This window comes from Equus quagga, chromosome 4 (genome assembly GCF_021613505.1).
Source record: "Equus quagga isolate Etosha38 chromosome 4, UCLA_HA_Equagga_1.0, whole genome shotgun sequence".
NCBI lineage: Eukaryota > Metazoa > Chordata > Mammalia > Perissodactyla > Equidae > Equus > Equus quagga.
In genome coordinates, this window is record NC_060270.1 from 23,103,015 (window position 1) to 23,129,515 (window position 26,501).

At 43.5% G+C, this 26,501-nt stretch overlaps 2 protein-coding genes across 6 annotated transcripts in view; one reads left to right on the top strand and one right to left on the bottom strand.

Moving 5' to 3' along the window:
* Positions 1-14,701, bottom strand: part of PARP9 (poly(ADP-ribose) polymerase family member 9) — a 29,817-nt gene extending 15,116 nt beyond the window's left edge. For 3 of the 4 annotated variants that reach the window (XM_046657700.1, XM_046657702.1, XM_046657701.1), the window contains exons 1-6: positions 14,599-14,701; positions 11,172-11,274; positions 10,337-10,370; positions 7,655-8,502; positions 4,461-4,688; positions 3,075-3,293 (exon numbers count right to left, since the gene is read on the bottom strand). In XM_046657700.1, coding sequence (XP_046513656.1) covers positions 3,075-3,293; positions 4,461-4,688; positions 7,655-8,502; positions 10,337-10,370; positions 11,172-11,186 — 1,344 coding nt within the window. In that variant the 5' untranslated portion in view covers positions 11,187-11,274; positions 14,599-14,701. The remainder of the gene's footprint in view (positions 1-3,074; positions 3,294-4,460; positions 4,689-7,654; positions 8,503-10,336; positions 10,371-11,171; positions 11,275-14,598) is intronic. The other variant, XM_046657703.1, reaches the window with a different exon arrangement.
* A 4-nt stretch (positions 14,702-14,705) lies between these two features.
* Positions 14,706-23,607, top strand: DTX3L (deltex E3 ubiquitin ligase 3L). 2 transcript variants are annotated; one of them, XM_046657705.1, is made up of 5 exons: positions 14,706-15,117; positions 16,577-16,788; positions 18,613-19,929; positions 20,593-20,810; positions 21,657-23,607. In XM_046657705.1, exons 1-5 carry the CDS (start codon positions 14,934-14,936, stop codon positions 21,724-21,726), a joined length of 2,001 nt encoding a protein of 666 aa, XP_046513661.1. In that variant the 5' UTR covers positions 14,706-14,933; the 3' UTR covers positions 21,727-23,607. The 2 variants fall into 2 exon arrangements, with proteins under 2 accessions (XP_046513661.1, XP_046513660.1); XM_046657704.1 differs by having other exon boundaries at positions 14,713-15,117; positions 18,613-20,148.
* Positions 23,608-26,501: the final 2,894 nt, after the last annotated feature.

Sequence of the window (26,501 nt, forward strand, 5' to 3'; positions counted from 1 at the left end):
ATAATAGCTGCCAAATGCAAAATGGATAAAAATCAGCTCTCTCCAGAAGTCACTTTAAAAGTCAGGATGTATCACAGGGTAAGAAATCAATTAGGCAAGTCTTTTGCATTAGATGTGAAAGAAAACTGTAACTTAATCAGTATCAATAACATAGGAGATGTAGATAACAAGGAGATGGTCTGGAAGGAGTTTGGAAAAGTAGACCCAATGGCAAGAATTTGGCAGTTTTTCCAGCTCTATCCACAAATGACCAACACCTAATGTGAGGCATGTCAGTAGTGTGTTCCTAGAGAAGGTGTTCCTTATTCTGAGACATAATGTCTGGCACAAGGTAGATATGCCATAAATATTTGTTAAGTAACCAAATGAATGACTATCCATCACCTTTTACAAATACTCAGCTCCACCCAGGACCTTTATCTTCATGAAATACTGGTGAACACAAGTATTTTAGTCACTTGGGGAGTTATTTACTCACTGTCATTCATGAGTTGGAAAATTCATGAGTGTGTATCAGCATCACTTTATTGTGAGTTTAGTGTAGGTTGGTCTTCCTGAGTCAGGTCAACTCTGGATGTCTACAAATGCATTTTCTGGAATGTAGGTAATGCCCTCTGTAAGGAACTTTGTAAGTTGCCCTCTGATCTTTCTGAACACACAGCCCTCATTCAAAGACTTATTTGGGAAGAAAAGATGTGCTTCTCAGAAGGCCAGAGGTGTATACATATGTGTACACATATGTCACACTTCCACATGGATATAATGTAGTGTTAATATTGACAAAAGCCTGAAGGAATGGTCAATGTTCGGGGTATAATGTAAATTACTGTGTAAGATAATCCTCTCCTTTGAGTTACAAAACTGAAAGATGTATGATCTCTCAAGTTATTTTTTCTGTGTTTTTGTTTAGTGGTTGAGAACACAGGCTTTGGGGTTAGACAGACAGACTCAGGTTGGAATCTTGTTTTGGCCACTTGACTAGCTGTGTACATGTACTTGACTAGTTCTGGGTTAATATGCTTCCCATTTGTAAAATGCAGATGACAATCGTGGCTTCATCACAGGACTGAGGGGAGAATGAAATAAGACATCTTCTTAGCACAGTCCTTGGCCAATGCAATACATGGCAGCTATTTTTATTATTAGCTCCTAGGGGAGCCCTCAGACTGTGGGTGATCTTTCCACTTTTATTGAAGTCCCAAGTACATTTTTGTTTGTGTGTTGGAAAGAATGAACTTTCTTTTCTAGATGTGGTTAATTCCTTTTATAGGGATACGGTGCATCATGAGCAGTTCAGGGATGTACTCAGGGCACCCATCTGGCCCCAGTGATAGTCCTGTGCTCTAGGGGGAACAGGTGAACTCCATTTGAAGGACAGGATGATTCATTTTGTCTAGAAGGCAAGCTACTTCATTGGGTAATTAGCCACCATCTTGCAGTTGTGGATGAGACACCATGGTTTACTGGAGCCACCTTACATTGGCTCACAAAAGTCCATTGTGAACATCTCTTCCCAACTCCACCTTCAGTGATGTCATATTGATAGCTTGAAGTCAGCAATGTAAGTCAACATATGCTACAAACTTCCCTGTGTCTAATCAGGTAGTAAAAAGAATAAGAACCTTTACACTTGTTCGAGGAAGGAGCAAACTAGAACAAGTATAGTTCGTTTTCTTGTAGGGAGAGATAAAATGGCAACCACCCACATGGAGACAGGCTGGGAGGTGAGAAAGTGAGCAGTCAGAGGACTAGTGTTCAGAACCACACTCTACCAGACACTAAGCAAGACCTTTTATACCTAAAACCTAGACACATGCCTGAGAAGTGGCACTAGCACTTGGATGTTGCTGTTGGGAGAATCACAAACTAATGTCTTGAAAGCCTATTTTAACAGGCTGTATCTTATTTCATTTCCTTTTTATTCTTCCTTAACATCACTAAACTCCCTTTTGAAAATGCCAGCTAAGTGAGAATAAAGCACAGAGATGGTACTTTAAAGACAGAACAGCACAGCAATATATACTAATTATGCAGAATATATCGGGGAACTATTAACATATTAGAAATTTAGCTTGATCTGGCCACTGTAGAACAAAAAGCTGGGGTGAAGTGAAACTAAAGAAGCTAGACACATAGATCTCTGCCCTCAGACACACAGACACACTCCTCTACACACAGGTCCCTCCATTTGTGTTAGACCACAACTGACTTCCCTCTGAGGTCACCTACAGAGGAATTAAGAAAGAATAGATTGAATTTGAGGGTAGTACTAGGGTCATGGCCAAAGTAGCCAGATGTACCCCTGGGATAAGTTAAAGAACTTATAATCTAATTGGAGGAAAAAAAGATAAACAATTCACTTAATTTAGTATTCAGTTCAGCACTCAGGGAACTACAGCTCATTACAGCTGATATAACAACAGCTAACCTTTATGGAGGGCTAACTGTGTGCCAGGTACTTTTCTAAGTGTTTTACATGGATTAACTCATTTAATCCTCACAACAGTTCCATAAGATGGTAGTTATTATGCCCATTTTAAAGATGAGGAAACAGAGGCACAGATAAATAAATTAACTTGCCCAAGCAAGTTAACTGATTGGAGAGAAGACAAAGAATTTGTTTTAAATATATAGATTTAAGACGACAGTCAGATATCCAAGTGGAAAAGAGAGAGGGTTGGGGAAGTGAGTCTGAAGGTGGCTCAGAAGACAGGACTTTACAGAAGTTATGGCAGAAGTTGTAAGAACAATTGTGTGATTAGAGGGAGAGAGAAGAGAGAGGAGCAGAGGACTCCACACTAAAACTAGGAGGTTGCTTACCTTTAAGAAGCAGAGGGAAGAATAAATGCCAACATGAAAAGAGAGAAGCCAGGTAGTGGGGTAAACATGGCTTCTATAATGACATTCTTTACTAGGTCAGAGGTGGGAAATCTATAAAAATTAAATTTCACCAAGTTAGAACATCACCACACTGCACAGTGCTTGGCCCCATGTCTTACATTGGAGATACTAAACAGATGCTGTGGAATGAATGAATGAATGAACTGTAGGACAGTTCTAAGATATTTACTTACCTTATATGTCTCCAGTTCTCTTGGAAAGATCACAAACTTTACAATTAATTGTCTTTTCAAATGCTGTTTGGCAAATGTTAAAACTTCATCAAACATAATCTCTGCTGCTGTACTCTTCTGCATACCAATGTTTCCAGTCCCAAGGGCAGGAAAGGAAATGGAAGTTACACTTAGCTCAAGGCATTTTTCCAAACACTGCTTTATTGCATTTTTCAATGTCTATAGGAAAAACACAAATTTAAGATCAGCCTTTGAGTCAAAAATAAGACTCCACTTACCCCTCGATTCTGCCCATATTTTACAATGCCAACCTCCACTCTCCCTCAGGACCATATCCATGCCTTTTCAAAGGGCAGGAAAGGTCCCACTCTACAGGGAACCCACTACAGCTATAAGGTTAGATGATGAAAAATGAAAAGGGCTGAGAAACTGAAGTAATTGAGTGGTCCATTTTGTGCTATTCAGGACATTTGGGCACCATTTCTCCCAGTTTATATAGCATTGCCCATCTCCCCAGGTCAGAACGCCAACCATCAATTTATCTCCACTTACCTGCCACTTCCAGATCAATATAAAGAGCTCTTAGAAGTTTAATAAAGGAGGTTGAGGTTAAAATAAGTAAGCAGCATTTATTCAGTGTCATTGGAACTGTCATGTGGTTTCTCCTTGAGAAGTGCTAGTGCATTTGGCAGATTTAAACTTCCCATCAACATTTCACCATTCAAACTGAATCGTAATACAGGAAGATTGTCTGGGGAAGGACCTTGGGAAACCAAGGGGTAAAGAGTGATTGGAAGACCAATTTGGGATTAAAGGGGTCTCTAGCCAAGAGTGGACCAGAAATGGTGACAAAATAAAGCTAGACAGACAAAGAGGGGATTAAGTTCCCCTCTCTCCACATCTTTAATAGTGCTTTCTGTGCCTCAGGTATAGAGTCAGCAAGAAAGCCAGTCTCTACCACAGGCACAGGTGGGAAGAGACCCCAGGTAATAGATTTGACTGGAATGGTGCTGGAAGGGAAATCCTAGTTCCTCCTGGAATGTAACAGATGAAGGGAAATATGGAGAGGATGAATCCCAGGCCCACTTAGGAAAAGGCCTACAGGGTCATTGGGTGTGGGGAGGTTAACAGGGGTGCAGACTGAGGGAGCCCTGGTATTTCTATTTCCACTTAAAATTTAGTCATATGTTACGTAATATTTTAAATTAAACTTCTTAAGATAACTTGTGGCAACACTTGTTCAGTATTTCAGGTACTTACAGGAGTGGTAGATGTTGGGGACTACACTACTTGACAGTATTTCATGAATGTAATGACATCATGGAAATCCAACAAAGACTACATAGACTATGGAGCTACATAAAGATAAAGTTACTTTGACCTTACCAGATTTGGTTTAGGACATCCTGAATACCACAACACGTGGTATACACATTGACAGGACAATTTAAATCCTTTTGTGACCAGTACCAACTGGGAATCTGAACGTATCTTAGTCTTTTTATTGTTAAATTCCTGTTCCATTTCTTTTCCAGCGTGTTGTAGAATTGACTTCGACACTAGTCCTCTGCGAAGCCCTTCAAGTGGATTTACAGAATTAACAATTACATCCGTCTGAAAAGGGAAAAAATGGACAGGATTCATTGTTAAATTACCTTGTCTTAAATGACTAATTTTTTTTGGGGGGGGAACATCAGCCCTGAGCTAACATCTGCCAATCCTCCTCTTTTCGCTGAGGAAGACTGGCCCTGAGCTAACATCCATGCCCATCTTCCTCTACTTTATATGTAGGATGCCTACCACAGCATGGTGTGTCAAGCGGTGCCATGTCTGCACCTGGGATCTGAACTGGCAAACCCCGGGCCACCAAAGCAGAATGTGCACACTTAACCACTGTGCCACTGGGCCAGCCCCTAAATGACTAATTTAAATCTTTATTTCCCTGAAGAGCTTTGAAAGATACTTTTTTTTTTTTGGTGAGGAGGATTGGCCCTGAGCTAACACCTGTTGCCAATCTTCCTCTTTTTGCTTGAGGAAGAGTGGCCCTGAGCTAATGTCTGTCCCCATCCTCCTCTATTTTGTATGTGGGTCACCGCCACAGCATGGCTTGATGAGTGGTATAGGTCCACACCTAGGATCCAAACTTATGAACCTGGGCCACCAAAGGGGAGCATGCCAAACATAACCACTACGCCACTTTTTGAAGATCCTAAATCCTCAAAAATATAATTTAATAATGGTTAGAGACTCCTATTTCCAAAGAGTGATCATTTGATTGCCATGAGCCTGTTTGTCCTCTTCAGAAATCAGGTAAAGTGTGTTAATGATACAATTTTTATTGCAAACATGTGTCAGCTCCTTGCTGGCTTATACTCCCCACCCTCCCCATATTCCCAGATTCTGAGCATTCCCTGTGATTTGTTTTAAGCTCTATCAACAAATGGTTTCATTCCCTGCCCCACCATCATCACTTTGTGCTATTTCTCTGTGGATTTTCTATTTTGTTTTATTTTGAACAGAGTGGAAATAAAATTTCTCAGAAACTTCTACCTCCTAATGCTTTTATTTTTTAAGGTAAGTAGTACATGGTTAAAGAAAGTACAGATGAGACAAAAAGGTCTTGAGTGAAAAGTAGGCCTCCCTCTTGGTGGGGTCCTCAGATCCCCGACTCACCCACCCAGCCTATAGGCAACTGCTTTCACAGTAGTACTTCCTCTGTATGTTTAGAAATAGACTGTACATAGTTATGGGCTGTATTTTAAGTAATATCACCTCCTAGTTAGACCTCAGAGCTGTGCTAAAGGGGAGTTGTATCCTTTTTTCCCCCCATGCCTAAATCCCCCTGAATCATCCTGATGGCTTTGGCTCCCTTTGGGAGTAACTTAGGTACTTCTCATGGATGTTAATGAATGCTTCCCTTTGAAACTGTAATCAGAATTTGCAATCTGGGGGCACTGGCGCCCTTTAACAATTTTAAGGTTCCTAATGTTGTTGACCATAAATAAATACAAAAAAATTTCAGTTAAAGGGATAAGTTATTCAACTAGGATGTTTTCACTTTAATTTTAAATTGGCATATTAATGACTTATCGAGTATTTCATTTCATGGGGTCCCCTTGGTCTTCTTTCTAATTGTCTTGGAGGCAATAAGTGGCATTTTTTCACTTACAATTAAGTCTATTTGATTGTGACCACAGGAGAGTCTTAAATGTGGTATTACTGATCCAGAAAAAAAAAACAATATAGCCTTATATTCTTTCTCTCCCTCTGTTGCAGGCACTGCTCCCTGCTGCCCCCTTCACTTATTCATCAATAATTTGCTGAACACTTAGATTCATACGCCAAGACTGGGCCCTGGGGTACACAGATGAACAAGCCATGATCCCTATCCTCAAGGCACTCTCTGCCTAGCAGGGGAGCCACATTAACCCGGAAATACCTAGGTTCACTGTTACCCTGACTCTCTCCCTGTCCTGCCTGGGCCTTTGCCTATGTGCCCAGTGAACCTGGCTAAATGCTAAGTTACACTTTGTATTCTCCACAGCCCCTGGCACAGAGCCATAGACTCAGAATGTGACTCACAGCTCCACCTGGGTCTCCCGACTGGTCCAGCCCATTATTTTCAGTCTGTCAGTTCCTCTGTGTCTCTCTGATCAAGTCATTCTAACCACCCAGGCCTCTCTTCTCCTCCTGCCAATCCATACCCATCATAACTGAGATCAGCTTCAAAACTCACATCTTCTGAAGTAATCTTTCTTGGTCCACTCCATTCCATTCTTGTCACAAATTTACATACTCTTAAATATTATGAATTCGCATTGTAAGACCTGTTTGTTTACTATTGATTTGGTTGCCTCAGCAATGTTCATGTGGCTTGTCTCCCCAATGAGATTTTTCAAATAGAGAATTTTTTTTACATAAAAAAATAGAAAAGATTTTCGTTTCTGTAGAATCAAAGATTGTTCTATATCCTCACGGTGCCTAAGAATTATAGCAATAATAAATACTTACCGTGTGCCAAGCTCTATTCATTTTTTGTGTGTGTATGAGAAAGATTGACCTTGATCTAACATCTGTTGCCAATCTTCCTCTTTTTGCTTGAGGAAGATTGTCGCTAAGCTAACATCTGTACCAGTCTTCCTCTATTTTATGTGTGATGCCACCACAGCATGGCTTAACGAGTGGTGCTAGGTCTGGGCGCAGGATCTGCACCTGCGAACCCTGGGCCGTTGAAGCAGAGCACACGAACTTAACCTCTACTCCACTGGGCCGGCCCCTATTCTAAGCATTTCATGTGTATTGATTCCATCTCTAAGATGTAAGTGCTGTTATTATCCTCATTTTACAAATGAGGAAACTGAGAGCAAAGGATAAAGTAACTCAATCCAGTTCACCCAGTTAGTAAATGGCAAAACTGGTATTCAAATCCAGATGGTCTGTCTCTGACCTCCATACTCTTAACCTTAACAAGATGCTTTCTAAAGCGTTTGAAATAGTATATACTCAAAACATCCTTGATAGGTAATAAAGAGTTCAGGGATCCCCTCTGGCAGTGCAGGAGAAGAGAAACAAAGCCTTACCTGCTGCAGTTCAATGTGGCCCAGGACAATCTGGAGAGTCAGGTTGTTCACAACCATCATACTGGAAGGAGGAGTGGCTACCTGACTCACCGAGGAGTCCAGCTCGTTCCTCCCTAGGATGGCTTCTGAGGCAGTTTTAAAGGCAGCAACAGTAGGGTCCTCATTGCTTACCAGGTGGATTTCTTTCAAATAACTGGCTGCTTGCTTCCCTTGGAAATAATGCTTGATAGTGTCCACAATGATGTTTGTACACAAATCCAGAGGGAACTGGAAAATCCCAGAGCTCAGGGCTGGAATTGCTATTGTCTCAGTGTATGGATCGATATAGGTGACGTGATTCAGAATATTTATAATGGCTCTTTGCAGCTTTTCCATACACCCCTGTCCATCCTTTGCCTGCCACTGAGGCCCAACAGCATGGATAATGAATTTGCAGGGAAGCCTCCCTGCTCCTGTGACACCTATGTGACCAGCAGGTATTTTACCGTGTCTGGAAACCAATGATGTGCTCTCCTCTTGGATTTCAAAGCCGCCAGCTTTCACCAGGGCCTGGGCCAGGCCTCCCGCATGAATAAGGTCTTCGTTGGCTGCATTCACCACAACATCAACAGCATGTCTGGTGAGGTCATCCTTCCAGACAGATAACTCTAGCCCATGAGTCAGCATTTTTCTGAAGACTTGCAGAGACTCCTTGTTACCTTCACGGGCTGGAGAGACCAGGGTAGAAATACAGCAAAATTTATTCTGAAGGACTTCACAGAGCTGACTCTCATTATTTTTTAAAATTTGGAAGTCATCGTGACTAATGGGAATTTGCCAAGTATAGTTTTCTTCAAGGATGTCAGTCTCTGGAAAAGAAGAGAAGATAAAAAATAAAGAAATGAGCAAGGGTTCTTCTGAAAAGATGTAATTCCACTTCACACCAGGAGACAGAGTTTCCTCTGTGCAAAAGAGACAAGAACTTCTAGTCCCCTTCCTGATTCTCCTTCTCACCTAGACATGTAATTAGACCAAGGATATCCAAGATCTCAATGTCAGGTCACCATAAAGTGCTTAGTCTTGTGCCTGGCATACAGTAAGTACCCAGAAAGTGACAGCTACTATGATACAAGGATGGTGATGAGAAAACTATGTATGGGGGCTCATGAGTTTTTTAAATCTATGTGAAAATGGTGAGTTTGGGAAGACCCATGCTTAAGGCACAAGTATTGGAAAGGACTTAATTATGAGTCAAAATATGTGGAAGCTTTATTTATAACTTGTTTACTTTTGTCAGTGTCTTAGTTTGGGTTCTCTTAGAAGCAGACTCTGAGACAAGGATTTGAGTGTAAGTTTATTTGGGAAGTGATCCTAGCAAACACCAGGGGTGTCGGGTGCAGAGGGCAGAGTGGGAAAGTAAGACAGGGAAAGGAAGGAAGTGAATAAAGGGTGTGTTAAGGAAATGAAGCTTAACTCCACTGAGTGGCAGTGTAGATCAGGTGACTCAGAGTTATACCACAAGAGGGGTAATGGAGCTGGGATAGTTATCCAACTTCTATCCATCATTGATTGAGGATGCTCCTTTGGGCACACAGTCCAGCAAACAGGTGGAGCACTGACAGTGCTACAATAAATAATTCTTCCTCATACTCTAGTTTCATGGCACAATTCTGGTGGAATTAAAACTGATTGACTAAAAATTATTTACTGTATGTGGCAGACAAGAAGAGCTGCTGCTCAGATCCCCCTTCGATGTGGTTATGAAGAGGAGAATATGGTTAGCCGACAGCCTCCAGTTGTTAGCCCCTCAGTGTCCATCTCAGCTTTTTAGCCAAGGTCACCCTATTAGAGTGGCCCCATCAATGGTTGAGCAAGGCCATTTATGTCCAACATGGGACTCCCATAATGGGCAATCTCAGGCAGGCAGAGCTTTGTCAAGTTTTCATTACACTCTGATGGCTCTACCCGCCCAATCCAGTTGCTTTTCTTTTCCTTTCACAACCTTTTGCACTCCTAACTCCACCTCAGATTCTGCTTCTTGGAGAACCCAACCCGTGACACTGTATTTCATGGAGTCTAAAGCATCACTATTATATGCCACTGAGAAAGGAAAAACGACGCCAGTTAAACCATGGCACACTGTTGATTGATAGGGAGTAGCCTGACTTCAGAGATGTGAAAAAAATGTGCATCCTAAAATAGATAAAATGTGGTAATCTATTAGATTTTACTTCAACTCCCATTTCTAATCTGAGCCACCTAGAAAGACCTCTGGTGGCATGAACTACCTGAAAGAAGCAGCACGTGAGTAGTCAGATCCAATTGGCCTATGCTTTAGTTGAAAATCTCAAGTGGGCCAGCCCCGGGGTTAGGCAAGTTCCATTTGGCTTTTACAGCCCTTGTTGAGCAAGCGGACAAACATCTCTTCTGGCCAAGAAGCTCTCGGGCTCTGGTCAGAGAGTCTCACATCTTGTGGGCAAAGGAAAGGATCGGTGGGAGCCCTAAAGACTATGTCTGCTGGCACCACGCTGCCTCTGAAGCAGTCACCCTCCTGAGGCATGTGCCAGGTCACTACAAGGTCCTGCAATCACACACCCGAGCACTTGAGGGGGAGACATTCTCCTTCTTTATTCCCCTTTCTCCACTGAGGAAAGACATGAGCAAAGATTTTCCGAAACAAGAGTGAGGGTGAGGTGATCCTACCTGATTTGTCATTGGAAGCTGCTGCTCCAGCACCCTGTGAAAAATGAGAGTGATTTAAAAAGCAGTTGAAACCAAAGGACTACAGATAACTGGTAACAAATACAGCCTAATAAACAAAAAGCAACAGAAACCCTGCTAAAGGCACTGGATTTGAGGGAAAAAGGGAACATGTGTTTGTTTGTTTGTTTGTTTAATCTGTGTGCCTGAAATACCTGAAATACCAAATTTTCCAGGAAACAGTGACCCTACCCTATTTCCCTAGAGGCCAAGGCACTTCTAATTCAGGATGAGATGAAGGGTTCGAAATTAACACTTGAAAAGGCCCAAAGATCACAGACCAAAATGACCAAAACTCTCAGACAGGCCTCCAATTTCCAAAGGGGTTGTGGGTTTCTCTAGACAGAAGACCTGGGGACATGAGCCTCAACAGCTACACGTCCCCCTCTACCAATGAGGACCCACTTCCTATTGCATATTTCATGACACAAGCCTGAATGTGGAATTTTCCGATTAATCAAATGAGGTGCCTTTTCTCTATTCCTCCTCCATCCTCCTCCTCCCATCCTACAAAAGCAGAATTGTTAAATGAGAATCAAAATGATACTAAGGTGACATTTAAAAAAAATCATCCATCCTCATGTTGACTCTGTTGACTAGATTTGCATATTCTTAATACCCATCTCTCACTTGGTTCAACGAGAAATCTTTTATTGGGCTATTAAAACCAGGTAAGAATGCCAGGCATAACTGAAGACTCCAGATTTCTTGCTGTTATAGGAAGAACTATTCATGTGCTGATCAAGGTTCATGATTTATATACATTTGTGCTTTTTACCTTGATAGAGTCCATCCTTCAGGTCCCTGGGGTCTTTAAATGTTTATATTCTGTTTTGTGTTTCCAAGCGTAGACTGTCGTTCCCAAATATGGTGGCCCACTTCTAGGAATGAATAGAAGGAGGCAATAAGGATTGACCGGCATAAGGGAATTTAATAAGTACACACCATAGGAAGACGATACATGATTTCGGATCTTGAGTAGTTTTTATTTCACTGGTGAAGGACTATACATTGTTTTGCTGCTGTTGTTACTGTTGACCTTCTACCCTTTACAGAGAGGTTCCAACAGGGACCAAAGTGGCAGTTCAGCAGGGAACGCTTTATGGAGAGGGTGAGACTACAGCCAGAACTTGAAGGATGGAGTGGGTTTTATAGATTTAGAAGAGGAGGGTGATACCAAGTGGTAAGACTGAGTACAGCATTCAAAGAACAATGAGGGAAAACCAGCCTTATGAGTGAGTGGAGACCCCTGGAGAGGTTTTGAAGAAAAAGGGAACTGGCCATGTGCCTGTGAAGAGTGTATGTGACTGAGTTTGGGATAAATATCCTTGATCGAATTAGAAAGGGGAATAACTAGATAGGGGAAACTCTGGGAAAATATATCTTAACAACTTTCCATCTAATAGGTAGGAATCAAAGACTGAATTTTTAGGAGAATGATGATGAAAATGCTTGAAGACACAGTTGCTCCTACTTGTTGCCCATAGCTGTCTTTAGGCCTCTGAAATGACTTCTAATGCCTTTGCAGTAGAAAAATTTTGTACAACTATCTACAGCAATTAGAGCAGTATTATTCTTACGTGTCAGGAAAAGCAGCAAGTCCAGTAAAATCCTAAAATACAAGAACAAGATGCATTTTTGCCTCCAGAGGGCACTGCTGTTTTCACAAAAGAAGGAAGCCTTCTGTATCGGCTTCCACTGTAGGCTTCCAATGAGCTTTTGCTTTAAATGGTGTTGCACTTGTTTTTTAATTCAGACCAGGCATTACAGGCCTAGGGCTAGACTTGGCAGTGGGGGGTGGGAGTAAGGGGGGGCATTCATTTAACCCCAAAGAAATTAGAAACAAGGATCATATTGCCCAAAACATTCAATCTATTCTATTTTAAAAACAATAACAACCAAAGCATTCCCGACTTTCCGTCACTGGTTCCTCCTGTGTTCCTTTCTCTTATGGGCAGCATGAAGGAGCTGACCCTCCTCCATCCACCTGCCACTCAACCCACTGTAGACTGGCTCCCACCTCACCCCTAGCACTCCTCTAAAACCGCTCATCAGTGTCCGCCACGTGGTTAACCCCAGTGGACTCTCTTCTGTCCTAATCTTTACTTGATTGCTCTTTATAGTATTTCATTCTTTGATTCCTGAAACTCTGCTTTCTTGGCTTCTCCTATGCCATCTTCCTGTGGTTCTTTTGTCACTTTGCCTTTACAGGCTTTTCCCTGGATTCCCCCCTCACCCCAGCCCCTCCAAAATCCATACTTTATCTCCTGGATTCCACAGCTCAGTAAATGATACACCATTTACCCACTCAAGTTAGAAATCCAGAATCTTCTGTTTTGTCCCACATCCAACCCATCACTGGGTCCTGACCACCTAAATCCCTTTCAGATATGCCTCTACCCTCCTTGCCCCTGACACCACTTCACTTCAGGGCCTCAGGGCCTCTTGCCTGAGCTGTGGCAATACATTCTTTTTAAAGATTTAAATGTATTTAATTTTATATTTTATTGTTTGAATAGGTATTACATTTACTGGTTCAAATTTAGAAATCGTAAAAGTCGCCCTCCTACTCCCCTCACTAAATTCCCTTCCCAGAGGCAATCAATGTTATTAGCTTCTCCTGTATCCTTCCAGAGGCATTTTTACACAAAAGGTAGCATCTTACACACATTCTTCTGTGTCTTGCCTTTTCCATTTAACGTCTCCTAGAGGTCTTTCCATATCAGCCCACAGAGAGCTGCTTCATTCTTTTTCCTGCTCATTGCATTCCATTGCACAGATGCACTCTAAGTTATTTAACTGCTAGTCCCCCTATTTATAGACATGTAACGAGTTCCCAGTCTTTTGATGGTATAAAAAAGGCTTCAAAGAACAACTTTGTACATAGGTCACTTCATACAGGTGCTAATCAATCAACGGGACAAATTCCCATAAGTGGAACTGTAGAATAATAAAATATATGCAATTATAATTCTGATCGTTCTGCCAAATTGCTCTCCATAAAGACTGACCCATTTCCAGTCTTACCAGCCAAGAGTGAAAACTTTATCTCTGACCTTTCTGCCTCCATTCATCCCTGCTTGGAAATGTGTCCTCCACATGGTCGTCAGCACCAGCTTTCCACAGTGCACATCTGACATGTCCCTTTCCTACTTCCCCTGCTTACAACCCTTTCATTTCTCCCTGCTCATCTTCAAGACCTTTCACCAGCTGGACCTGTGCCATCCAGTGTGGGCCATTAGCCACGTGTAGCTCCTGAGGACTTGAGATGTGGCTAGTCCCAAATGAGATGTGATATGAGTACGAGATAAACACTGGATTGATTGCAAAGACTTAGTATGACAAAAAAAAAGCAAAATATCTCATAAGTTTTTAACATTGATTACATGCTGAAATGATTAAATTTAGGATATATTGAGTTAAATAATATATCATTAAAATCAATTTCACTTGTTTATACTTTTAAAAAATATGGCTACTAAAATATTTAAAATTACATATGTGGCTCCCATTATATTTCTATTGGACAGCACAGATCTAGACCCCTCCTCCCTCATCTCCCTCAACCATCTCATCTTCGCCAAGGTTCCAGTGCTCCCTCTGTGCTTCAGAGCATTGTGGTCCCTGCGCCTCAGATGCTCCTCACCCCTCCCTCCCCCCCTTCCCCCCCCCCCCCCCCCCAACTCTCGTTAAAATTCTGTTTGAAGCTTCCTCTTGGAGGCCTTCAAGAGATTTTGCTTCTTTATTCGCAAGTCCCCCTCCCTTTATCAGCCTGTGAGGTCAGGCCCCAGCTCTTATCTTTATTCCCTAGTCCACAGGGCAGCACGCAGTTTAGCGCTGTTGGCCGAATCAAGGAATGAGGGCCGTAAAGCCCTCACTGGCAGTCCCAAGGATCGAACGCAGGTGAACAAATTCAAATTTTTTTAAAATATAGGTGAGTTTAATCTAAATTCAGAATGTGAATTACATTTTAGCAGCAAATAGTAACACTAAGAGTTCAAAGGAATCCCAAACTCAGGAGAAACTTTTTTTGACTCAACCATCTGCCCAGTCCCAACCTCGCAGGGGGAGGTCTGGTGGCCCTGGGAACCCGCTGCTCGCCCGCCCCAGCCCCAGCCTGCAGGAGGGCACACGCGGGAGCCTCTAGCGCCCGCCGCCCCGGGGCTGGGAGACCGAGGACGGGGACGGGGTCGGGACCGACTTACCGCGGCAGGGAGCGCAGCAAAGAGAGGAAGGGGAGCGGCTCTGCCGAGAACAGGGAGGGTTCTCCGGGAAAACGAAACTGAAACTTGGAGGCCCGAGGCTGCGGGCGGGACGCACCCCCGCCCCGGTCCCAGCCCGGCTGCCTCCCGCCCCGCGGCGCTGCCCGACGCCCTGAGCCACGGCCTTGGACCTCGGCCCGCCGTCCCCGCGGCCCGCGCAGGCGTCCGAGCCCGGCCCCGGGCTACGCTGGCAGCTGGAAGGCGACCTCCAGAAACGGCAGCCGGCCGGCGGGGAGTGCAGCGTTCGGCCCTTCGACCACAGCCCCCGGGACACCGCCATGGCCTCGAACCTCGGGCCGCCGTCCCCGCTGCTCGTTCGGGTGTCCGAACCCGGCTCCCGGCTGCACAGGAAGCTGGAAAAATACTTCCAGAGCCGGGAGTCGGGTGGCGGGGAGTGCACCGTCCGGCTCTCCGACCGCAGCACCCAGGACACCTTCGTGGTGGAGTTCAGGGAAAGGGCAGGTGAGCTCCGGGCCAGGGCTGGGGGTGCAGAGGCCGTCCCCGGGGGCCCAGCCCCGCGGGGCTCCATGCAGACCCGGTTCAAGCGGTCCCAGGAGAGAGGGCGGGGCAAGTATGGCAGGGTCTGTCGGGGACAGGACCCGGGGGGCTCCTGCTGCCGAGAGACGCAGCCGACCGCCGAGGATAAAGCCCAGAGGTGCCCAGTCCGAGATCTGGTCAGATGGCGCGCTAAAGTTGACACTTTTCCGGTATCCTCGTCCTGGCTCATACTTCTCAGCTCTCACAAAAACACCCTCTCACCCCCAGACGCCTGTCCCCCCTCGTCATTTAGGTATTCCACTTGAATGTTTTAAATAATTATTCCATTGATTTTTTATTTTTGAGAATTACAAAAGTAACACATGCTCACTATAGAAAAAAGAGGAAAGGAGAAAGAAGAAAACCACCTGGAGACAAACAATTGAACATTTTGGTATATTTGCTTCCAGCCCTTTTCTATGAATGTCAGTAAACACGTATGTTTATTTACAAAACTCTTAGTCTGCAATTTTGATTCCTGATTTTTTCACTTAACTTTGTTACTGAATAAGGTTTGTTTTTCCCACCACACAAAATGCCAATCACGGAAAGGAGGAGTTTGCAGCAGAGAAAGGGTTTATTCACAAGGCAGCCAAGGGAGAAGGGAGAACAAATCTCCAATCTGCGTCCCCAAAAATGTGGATTAGGGATATTTATGGAACAAAGGTGTGGGATGGTCTGAAGTGTGAGGATAGATAATTGGAGGTAAGGAGAAGTGAGGTAACTGAGGATCTGCACAAGCGTAGTCAAACTTCATGGCTCTTCACTGGACATATGTTCACAAAATGGTGGCAGGAGCATGATCTGAGGGTGGAGTTTTCAGCCACTTAATGTCTGGGGGTTACCTGTAAGGGGATTGCCTACTGGTATCCTCGCAGGCCGGGTTGATGAGTCCATGATCTTAGCCGGCCTGAAGTGGACAAGGAGTCCACTCTTAGTTCCTGAAAAACTTAAGTATCTCTTATGATGGTGACCCAAGAGTTAGAGATGTTATCTGTAGTGTGGGCTTTAGGAATACATTATCTAACTGCTTTTGCAAACAGACAACTGAGTATAGTTAAACAAGTTGGCCCCCGGTTTCAACTTCATATAATAAGTAGTATTCCTTGTCACTGAAATGGGAAATTGGAGACTGTTTCAGAAACATGACTTTTAATGAGAGGCTGACATTCCATTATCATTAAGCTTTCATTTCTACATTAAAACTTAAGTTGCCCACTTTAGAGTTTTGAAAAGCTCCCTCATGTCCCTGTTACCAACCACCATTCCAGGATGCAGGGAGCAGCCCTTACCGGGATGGTATGGGGCAGATGCATGAATAAGAGGATTATTTGAAACCTCTCCCATTTCTCTGTGTATGTGTGTATTGATGTCTCCACTGAAGCTAAGGAGGGAGTGTTGAAAAAAGGAGAGCACCAGATTGTGGTTGACAGCAAATGTATGACTATTTTCCTGGAACCCACTGAAAAGCCTATAGAGAAGAATCCACGACCCAGAATGTCTTCACTGACACAATCACGAGAAGGGGTGAGGTTTGGTGAGAAGCATCCACATGAAGAACATATTCCTAATGCTGTGGATTCCTGTGTCCAAAAGGTGGGTATTGAAAGAAGGACTTGGGTATGTTCCAGCTTCTTCCTCTCCACTCACCATAATTTTCATTATTGGACCAACGACCATTTGCTGAGGACATACTATGAGCCAGGCACTGGTTTTGGCACTGGGACACAGGTGAACTCACAGATGAGGTCCCTGCTGGGGGTGGGAAGGTACATAGAAAGATAATAAGCAAGTAAACAAATAAATAAAGTAATTTCAGAGAGTGATATGTGCTAAGAAGAAAACATATAGTGGGGGTTTGCCTTAGAGAGTGACAGCGCCAAGGAAAGGAAGGGGAAGAAGGAGGTGGTGTTCTCTGAGGAGGGGAATGATGAGAAGGAGCCAGCCATGCAGAGTCATTCAACAAATCAATAGCAACTGCATACTGTGTGCTAGGCACTGTCACAGGAGCTGGGGACACAGCCAGGAAGACAGCACACACTGCCCTCAGGTGCGTTACATTCTAGTGAGGGAAACAGACAATAATTGTAAACTAATAGACCTGTACTAAATGACTGCCAGTGATAAGTGCTAGCAAGAAGAATAAAGCAGGATAAATGATAGACAGTGACAGGACCGCTATTTTAAATAAGATATCAAGTAAAACCTCTCAAATGAGGTGACATCTGAGTGGAGACATGAGTGAAGTAAGGGAGCTGGCTAAGTGGATTCCTGGGGGATGAGTGTCCTAGGCAGAGGGAAGAACAAGTGCCGAGGACCAGAGGCAGGAGCTTACACCCCGAGCCCCAGGAGCTTCAAGAGGGAGGCCAGTGTGCTTGGAGGGCAGTGAGCAAGGGAGACAGTGATAAGAAAGGGACAGAGAGGAACCCAGAAGTCAGGTCTTTGGCGGCATGAAGGTAAAAACTTTAGCTTTTAACTTAAATTTATCAGAAGGTTTTGAGCCAGGGGAGTGGGGCAATCTGATGTACTTTTCTAAAGGACCACCCCAGCTGCTGTGTGGAGAACTGAATATAGGAAGGGGCTGGAGTGGACGGTCAGAGCCCAGTCAGGAGGGGTTGCAGGGGGCCAGATGCAGGATGATAATGGCTTGGACTCTGGGTGGTCTTGATGGAAGTCTGAGGAGTGGCTGGATTCAGGAAACATTCTGAAGGCAAATGTAGAGGAAGGATGTTCCCTGCAGAAGAGCGAGCATGTGCGAAGACCTTGAGGGACACAAAGAATGAGCAATCTTGCTTTTATATTACGTTCAATTTGCCTCTGTCCTTTTTAGCCGAATCACGTGTGTCTGTCTCATATTTGAGCTCCTAAAGGCCAGGGTTTAGGGGACCCAGCAACATTGCATGCAGTTAGATGTTTAGTTAAAAAAAATTAAAAAGGAGGTAAAAGAAGAGAAAAAACAGTGATAGGAAAAAACATCCTCCTCCGATTTATGGTTCCCTTCCAGGCTCACAGACTGTCTTATGAGAAACACAGCAGCTTGCCCAGAAGGCAGAATTGCCTTCCCTCCATCCCATCCCCCAAGGTCAGACAGGTCGTGGCAGCTCTAGAATCCAGACTTCTGGTCCACGGAGTTTTAAAAAATGTTAGTGCCCAGGTGCCACATTTATATTGGGATCTCTGGAGGTGTGCCTGGCCTTGGCTTTTTTTTTTTTTTAACTCCCCAGGTGATTCTAATGTGCAGACAGGGCCCAGAGCCTCTGAGCTTAGCATGCTGCATCCTCCGCAAAAAGGATTTGAAAGAAACACCATCTGCTAAGGGAAGACATAGTGGTTGTTTCTCTAGTCTCTAGACATTCTCCTGAGAGGAGACAATAGGCCTGGATGTCTGAGAGGTTTTATTTGTTCCTTTTAAATTTTCAGATCTTCCTTGCTGTCACAGCTGACCTGAACTGTAACCTCTTCTCTAAAGAGCAGAGGGAACACATAACCACCCTCTGCCCCAGTGTCAGAAGAATGGAAGGCCACGATGGCATTGAGAAGGTGTGCGGTGACTTCAGCGATATTGAAAAAATACATCACTTCTTGAGTGAGCAACTCCTGCAGAGTGAGCAGAAATGTGAATCGTCCACTTTGACAAAAGAGAGGGATCCACTCCTCCAGGGAGTGTGGAACAGCTGTGTTTCTCCTTCTGAACCAACAACCAGGTTAGAAGAAGAAAGCAAGCGTTGTGAAGTTCCCTTGCCTTTCTTTGAATACTTCAAATATAACTTTCCTCATAAAATAGACTCAATAGAGAGAAGATTTCATGTAGAAATAAAAGCTCAGGAGAGTTCTTCAGATATGGTCTATTTAGACTTCATCTCAAGCCAGTCAGATGACAGTGAAGCAGCTTGTGATTATTTTACCAGTGAGTTTCAGAAGATGGTACCAACTCTGGGGCAGGAACGCGTTCCTTTTGCAGACAGTAAGCAGGCAAACAGGATCAAACAGGAATTGAATCGCCAGTTTACAAAGCTCTGTATAAAGGAGAAAGGAGGAGAATTAACTCTCCTTGGGACACAAGATGACGTTTCAGCTGCCAAGCATTTTCTTGCCCACCAAATCCCTGAAAGTCGGGTCAAGGCACCTGTGAAAATAAGCACTTCTGGGTGCTGGATGAATGGAATTGAGGTTGACACCATTCACTATAAGCTTTTAGAAGCTGAATTACTCCAGGAAATGTCAGAGATAGAAAAAAAGTACAATACTAAAAGTAAGGTTTTAGGGAAAACCCGCATTCTATTTGAACCTAAGGACAAGGAGTTGGATCTGTCTGTGCATGCTTATGCGAGTTTCATCGATGCCTATCAACACTTCTCATGTCAGCTGATGAGAGAAGTTCTTGCGCTGAAACCTTTGGGCAAGGAGAGAAAGCACTTACATGGCACCAGTTTTGCTGATGAATTTAAAAAAAAGCATCCACATGTAGACTTTGTTCTAAATCAAGAATCAATGACTTTGATTGGGTTGCCCAATCACCTTGCAAAGGCAAAGCAGTATGTCTTAGAAAGAGGGAGAATGACTCCATTAGCTGGAGAGAAATGGAATGAGGATCGTGAAACATCCATGGACATTGATAGTAATGATTCAGAAACAGCTTCACCAACATCCCAGCATTCTGCCAGTTCTGGAGCATCAAGAGTGGACAACGAAAAGGACACATGTGTCATCTGTATGGACATTATTAGTGACAAACAGGTACTACCCAAGTGCAAGCACGAATTCTGCAGGCCTTGTATCTACAAAGCCATGTCATTTAAGCCAGTCTGTCCTGTATGCCAGACTTCCTATGGTATCCAGAAAGGGAATCAGCCAGAGGGAATCATGACTGTCGCTGTCACAAGCAACTCACTTCCAGGTTATGAATCCTGTGGCTCCATTGTGATTGATTATTTTATGAAAGGAGGCATACAAACAGTAAGTGTTTCTGAGGTCCAGGAATTTCTTTCCAGGGGATTACCTGGATAATCTTTGCTGAGATTACCAGAGCAAAGGAGACTGTTCTGTTGTCAATTAGACCATGGATTTCCCAGGGAATTACTTACATGGTCATATGCAAAGGCTTAAATAGTGATAAAGGTAACAATGTTTCCTTATAACTTAGGTATCTTTTGTGTCTATTAAGGCAGAGAAAAGGCCGGTGGTGATTATGTGTCAGTGTGGGAAGAGTCAGGAAAGTGGATAGTGTTCCCAGCATAAATGTGGGGAAAGAGGAGAAATATGAATTATTGGGAATATGAGCAAACCTTCAATACGTTTTTTGGTTTTGATTCGCTCTATCTGTACATGAACACATTTATACGTATAGTAAAGTTTAGACATGGGAGTGTTTTCATGTGAGATTTTCTTGTCTTCGTACAGAAAGAGCACCCAAATCCAGGAAGGAGATACGTGGGAATCCACCGAACCGCGTACCTGCCTGATAACAAAGAAGGAAACGAGGTTTTGAGACTGCTTCGTAAGGCCTTCGACCAAAAGTTGATTTTCACAGTAGGAGACTCTCGAGTAACAGGAGCCTCAGATGTCATTACGTGGAATGACATCCACCACAAAACATCCCCGTTTGGGGGACCAGATAAGTGAGGACCTTTTAAAACATAATGATTGCTAAACAGAATTCAGAGGTCATAAAATATAGCAATTTGAGGATGTGGCTATAAAGAGACTGTTGATAGCAGTGGGACTGGATATAGGAAAGTAATTTGAGAGATGCGGATCTCAAAGGCAGAAAGATGAGTCCCCATCACTTTCTCCCTCCCAACCACAAAGGATCATACCGTTAGTAAATTTTGCATCAAAGGGCAGGGGTCTTCAGAATCTAAGATGAAAGGTATCTAAGGTGATTTAATTTGGAGTTTCATGTCTGTTTGAAAGGTAGAGCCTAAGAATGATACTGACCTTGCCTTGTTTTAAGCTCACCCTTTCTTCTCCCCTCCCCTCTCATCGCTCCATGGAGATCCAAAATTCACTTGGCTAATAGCACTCTAGAAAAAGTCTTAGTTAGCGGTGGTGGAAGTTGTATTATGGGCAATCCAACTGTTCTTCATGAGATTCACATAGAATACCTCACACCCTTAGTGTTCAGAAGGGAATATATCCTGAGACTTTTGCAAATTTCCCAAATTTGAAAATCCTCCTCTCGCATATGACTACCTTCCATAAAAATATAGTGTAGTATGACTTCATGAGAGTCACTGCTTACCATGAGCTGAAAATAAAGTCTGGTTGGAAGGCAGATCCTGCACAGACAGCTAGGCTCACTCACTAGCTGGATGACACATCTGCATGTTACCAGCGATTATACCTCATCTGCCTTCAGGACCGCTTGTGCGTGTTTGCAATGCTGAACGTTAGTGCCAGGGATCTACTGTACAAAACTTTTAAAACCACTTATGATGAAGCTAAAGGGCTTTTTCCTTCTGCAGCTATGGCTACCCCGATCCTGATTATCTGAAACGCGTCAAACAGGAGCTGAAAGACAAAGGAATTGAGTAAGAAGACTGCTGGAAGGATGTCTTGAGCCAAGCTTTCAAAAGACAGTTGAAGAAGCAGAGTAAATACCAATCTAAATCCTTATGTAGGAACACCTTTTAAACATTTTCTTCTCAGGAAGTGGTTTGTGTAAGAGTAAGACTCTGCTAGTCTGTCATTTCTGGAGTGTTACTTTTTACAGACGATAAAAAGCCCAAAGAGTAGTGTAGTTTTGCCACAGAGGTGTGCTGCCTCATTCTTGTGTCACTGCTCAGGGGCAGAGTGGGTGGAGTGCTGTGGCACTGATAACATCTTCTATGTTCTTCAGTAGAAATACTAGCTGAAAATTGATCTTCTCTTTGTTACTCTCTTTGTCTGGGGTGGTCCTTTAGTTTTTTGTTTGTTGGCCCTTTAAATTCCCTAAAAGTAAAATCTTAGTGTGAATGGAGGAAAGAAAGGCTTTGGCTATGGAAAATTAGAGACACACGTTCCCCCCCCGCCCCCCCTCATGGCCAAAAAAGTGGCCAGGAGCAGAGATTGGACAACTTTGGGTAATAAATGGAACAAAGCTATTATTTTTCATGACACAGAGCCAGGTATACAGTTGGTGCTTAATAAATTGTTGCTGCCTGACTCAGGTTGCTAATAACCCAGCTGATTTGGAAAACTGAGTTTCTTACTCCAGAACATTTGGCCTCTGAACTCTGACCAGGCCTCTCACTTGGTCCTTGCTCCCCCCTGATCCTTGTCATCTGCCGTAGGGGTGCACTTGCCCTGTCATAGTAATGCTACACGTTTCTGAACACTTTTTTCCTCTGGATAAAATTGCACTTTTGAGTATGCTCCGCTTCCAGCTGTAACAGATAAATAACCTTACTTTAGTTTTCATAGACTATCATTTTCCCAGTAATTGTAGCCCCCACAGTAGTAGTTTTTCCTTCCTTTTACTAAGTCCCACTAAGTCATGTTTTCTCCCTTAAAATCTTTCTCCCTGATACTCTCTCTGGACAGAGAGAAGGCAAGAGTTGAGCCAACTATAACGAATATAGGACATGTCAAACTTTACTTTTAAATGGTTCTCCAAGTGAGAAGAAAGTTATGGTAGCCAATTATCTGGTTATCCACGTCCCTGCCTCTCTCCAAAAATGATGAACGAGATACCTTTTTCTTTTCCTAAAGATATGCGTACACATACATACGAATTTTTTGGTCAGACAGTCATAGCTAATATTTGAAGTGTACTTATTTTGTCCCCTTTATAAGAGCTTTACATCTGTGTGATTGATTCTGTCAGCATCCCCGTTTTATAACTGAGACAACTGATGCACAGAGAGGCTAAGTACTTTGACAAAGGTGTCGCATAGTTAATAAGTGGAAGTGCTGGGATTTGAAGGAGAGAGTCTGGCTCCTAGGCTTCCACACCCCAGAGCTATACGGCCTCCTCCAGGGGGCTTCTCCTCCTGGGAGCAGGCTGAGAAGTTCTTGTTATTCTGAGCTTTTCTCAGAAATGGATTCCTGCGCAGCGCTCAAAGCAGATTTCCTTGGAGGAAGTCCTGTTTGAAGAACTTAAAAACCCAGCATCTTTTCCTTTGTCCAGAGAGTTGAGGAAGCTTAAACTAGATGGGCCTTTTTTTTAAAAAAATCAGATCATACTTTTAATTTTTGGTGGTTCATCAAAGTCTTTACTGTTATGATTGTTTTGTATCTGCTGATCTTTTAGCTAGATTTGCTTCAAAAAAGCAAAAGTTTGGTTCCTGCTGAATTCTGGATCCTTGACTGCAACTTGTGTGCATAGACGAGTTTCATGGTGTGCAGGGTTGGTGAGCCTTTGGATTACTGTTTTTGCTCTGTGGAAGCTATTATCATCTGGATCTGCTTTAAATAAAGTTATATCCACATTAGGAACAGATTGTCTTGTGTTCTTGCCCCAGTCCTTTTTTCTTTTTTTGTGGGTGTTCCTTACAACACATACAGTGTATGACAACTTACCATGTGTGCAGACATCTTTGGTTGATTTTGTGTGTAGCTATTTGCTAAATGGTATCACAGTAGACCTTAACTACTGTTAACCTCACTGCTGGCACTTTCAGCTATGAAATCACATTTCTCAATATTTTTCCTCCTTAACACATTGGTTACTACAAAGATAAAAATAGGCTGCAGGTTTCATCTCTTCTCTCCTAGAGAAAGCATATGCAGCATACCCTATCAGACTACACGCGCCCCTCCTTGCTCCTAGAGTTTCTGTCTCCCCTTTCTAGCATCAGTGCTGGATTACCCGGTCGGCTCACTGGGCACCAGCAAATCAGGGCACCCTTGTCTCCAAAGAAAGAGGAGAATTGAAAATAACATGGAGATATTTGATGTTTCCCTAAAGATAGTAAGTTTCTGTGCCCAATTCTAACCCGTGGGCTTTTCCCCCACACGTCCAACAATTCTCTGACAGCAGCTGGGTGTCCTACAATTCAAACCACAAGTTAAGGGCTCAGTCCTAAAAGGCTGCCCTCCATTTCAGATACCAATAGCAAGTCCACGTTGTTACCTGTGCTTCTGACTGAATGGCTATAAATCTGAGGTTCCCAGGACCACCTTCTTGGGTTCAATTAATTTGCTAGAGGGGCCCACAGAACTCAAGAAGTAGATTTACTCACTAGATTACCAGTTTATTATAAAAGGATATAACCCAGGAACCACCAGAGAGAAGAGATGTATAGGGCAAGGTATGGGGAAAGGGCTCGGAGCTTCCATGCCCTCCAAGCGCGCCACTCTCCAAATCTCCACTTGTTCACCAACCCGGAGCTGTCCAAACCCCGTCCTTTCTTGGGTTCTTATGGTGGCTTCATTATGTATGCATGATTGATTAAATCATTGGCCACTGGTGATTGAACTCCATCTCCAGCCCCTCTTCCCTCCTCAGAGGCCAAGGGGTGGGACTGCAATTTCCAACCTGCAGAGCCGCCATCCTTAGGTGCTTTCCAAAAGCTACATCATTAACATAACAAAAGACATCCCAGACACAGGGACAAAGACCAAATAGATATTTATCATAAATCATAACATCACAGATAGTATCAAAGCAACCATTATGAGAAAAAGCAAACCTTTCTTGGGCTTCCTTATCTTATGGTTTAGGACTGTTTTTGCTTTCATTTCCACATAAGAGTTGGGCACTATTTCCTTTTCTATTGATTGAGTGTTAAGTCCCTAAAACACAGAGCCTTAGGCAATGATCAAAAATTGGTTTGGGAAGTAGAAGCCCAGGTCAGTGAAGGTAAGGACAACAAAAAGAGAAGTGAGACGAATACGTGATGCAACGCAATGCCTGAGTTATCACCCTGGCCACTGCTTCACAAAGAGCCTTGAAAAGACAGCAGGTCACTCAGCAGCTTTATTTGCTTGGCATATGAGTTGAAAAGGACGGCAGAAATCATCTTGTTTATATGCTTTATTTTATAGAGGAGGACACCCAGTTTATTTCCTGTGAAAACAGCAAACAATGTAAAATATATTCCATTTATAGCACGTTAAACTGCAGCCTTAGTGGCACCTTTGTCTCTCCCACTCCTCATCCCATACATCCATTGTCACCAGTCCTGCGTCTCCTTCTTCACTTCGAATCTCATTGCCCAGTTCTTCATCTTCATGGTTCTCTCACCAGAATGATTAAAATATTCCCTGAAGAATATTTTATCTCTCTGTCTCCATCCCCCTTCCTCCTCCCGCCTCAAACTACCTTCTGAAAAAACAGCTCTGATCTCATCAACCCTTCAGTATGATGATATGCCTTCAGTGACTCCTGATGCCTACAGCAGTACTGATCGAACTTGATCTTGTGTCAGCATCCCTGAAGGCCTCAATAAAACGCAGGTTGTCTTCTAAGACCCAACCATAGGGTTTCTCACCCATTGGGTGTGGAGTTGGGCCCAAGAATCTGCATTTCTAACAAGTTTCCAAGTGATGCTCATGGTACTGGTCTGGGACCATTGGCCTAGAAAATAAAGTTCAAACCCCACATCACAGCCATCAGGGATTTCTCATTCTACATGTCCCCTCCTCTCCACAAAGCCCCTGTGGTCCAGTCACACCAGACTACCAGCTCTTCCAAACCACAGTCTATGCTTTTATTCTTCTGGCCTTTGTACCACATGTTCTCTCTCTGGATGTCCCTCCATTTCGTCCTGCTCTTAGAAATCTCCTACTCATCATTCAAGGTCTTAGTCAAATGCCACTAACTATAGGAACTTTCCTCCAGTCGTCTCCATATTATGAATCACTTGTTTCCCTGTGTTCCTAATACTTTATACATATTTCTATTAATGCAGATGTGCTATCAAAATCCACTTACCCTGCTTTCTGCCTTGGAGTGCTGCTGGGTCAGGGCATTGACTCCATTCTCATGCTGTCTGATTGCTGTTGGGTTCAGCAACGAGAGGCTACAGCAAGAGATGGGAAGGTAGGAGGAGAGAGAGGTTGGGGGATTTATTCCCCCTGTTGTCTCCCAAACTCAGCCACATCTCCTGTCGAATAGCTCTCTCCTATATATATGGCTCTTATCAGGCTCAGTCCATGACCCCTCCCTTGCCCCTTCAGCCTAGATGATAAGGGGAGAGTGGGGCTGCTTCACCATTTCCTACTGATTTCCCTTAACGCTTTGCCCACACCTATCTAGGTAATTCCTTTATTAACCTCTCTTCAATTACCCATTTTGAGTATACTATCTATATCCTGCCAGGACTTTCCATGACACACCAGGTAAATGTGTATTTGTCTGTTTTTTGCATTGTTTCTGTTCCTTCCAC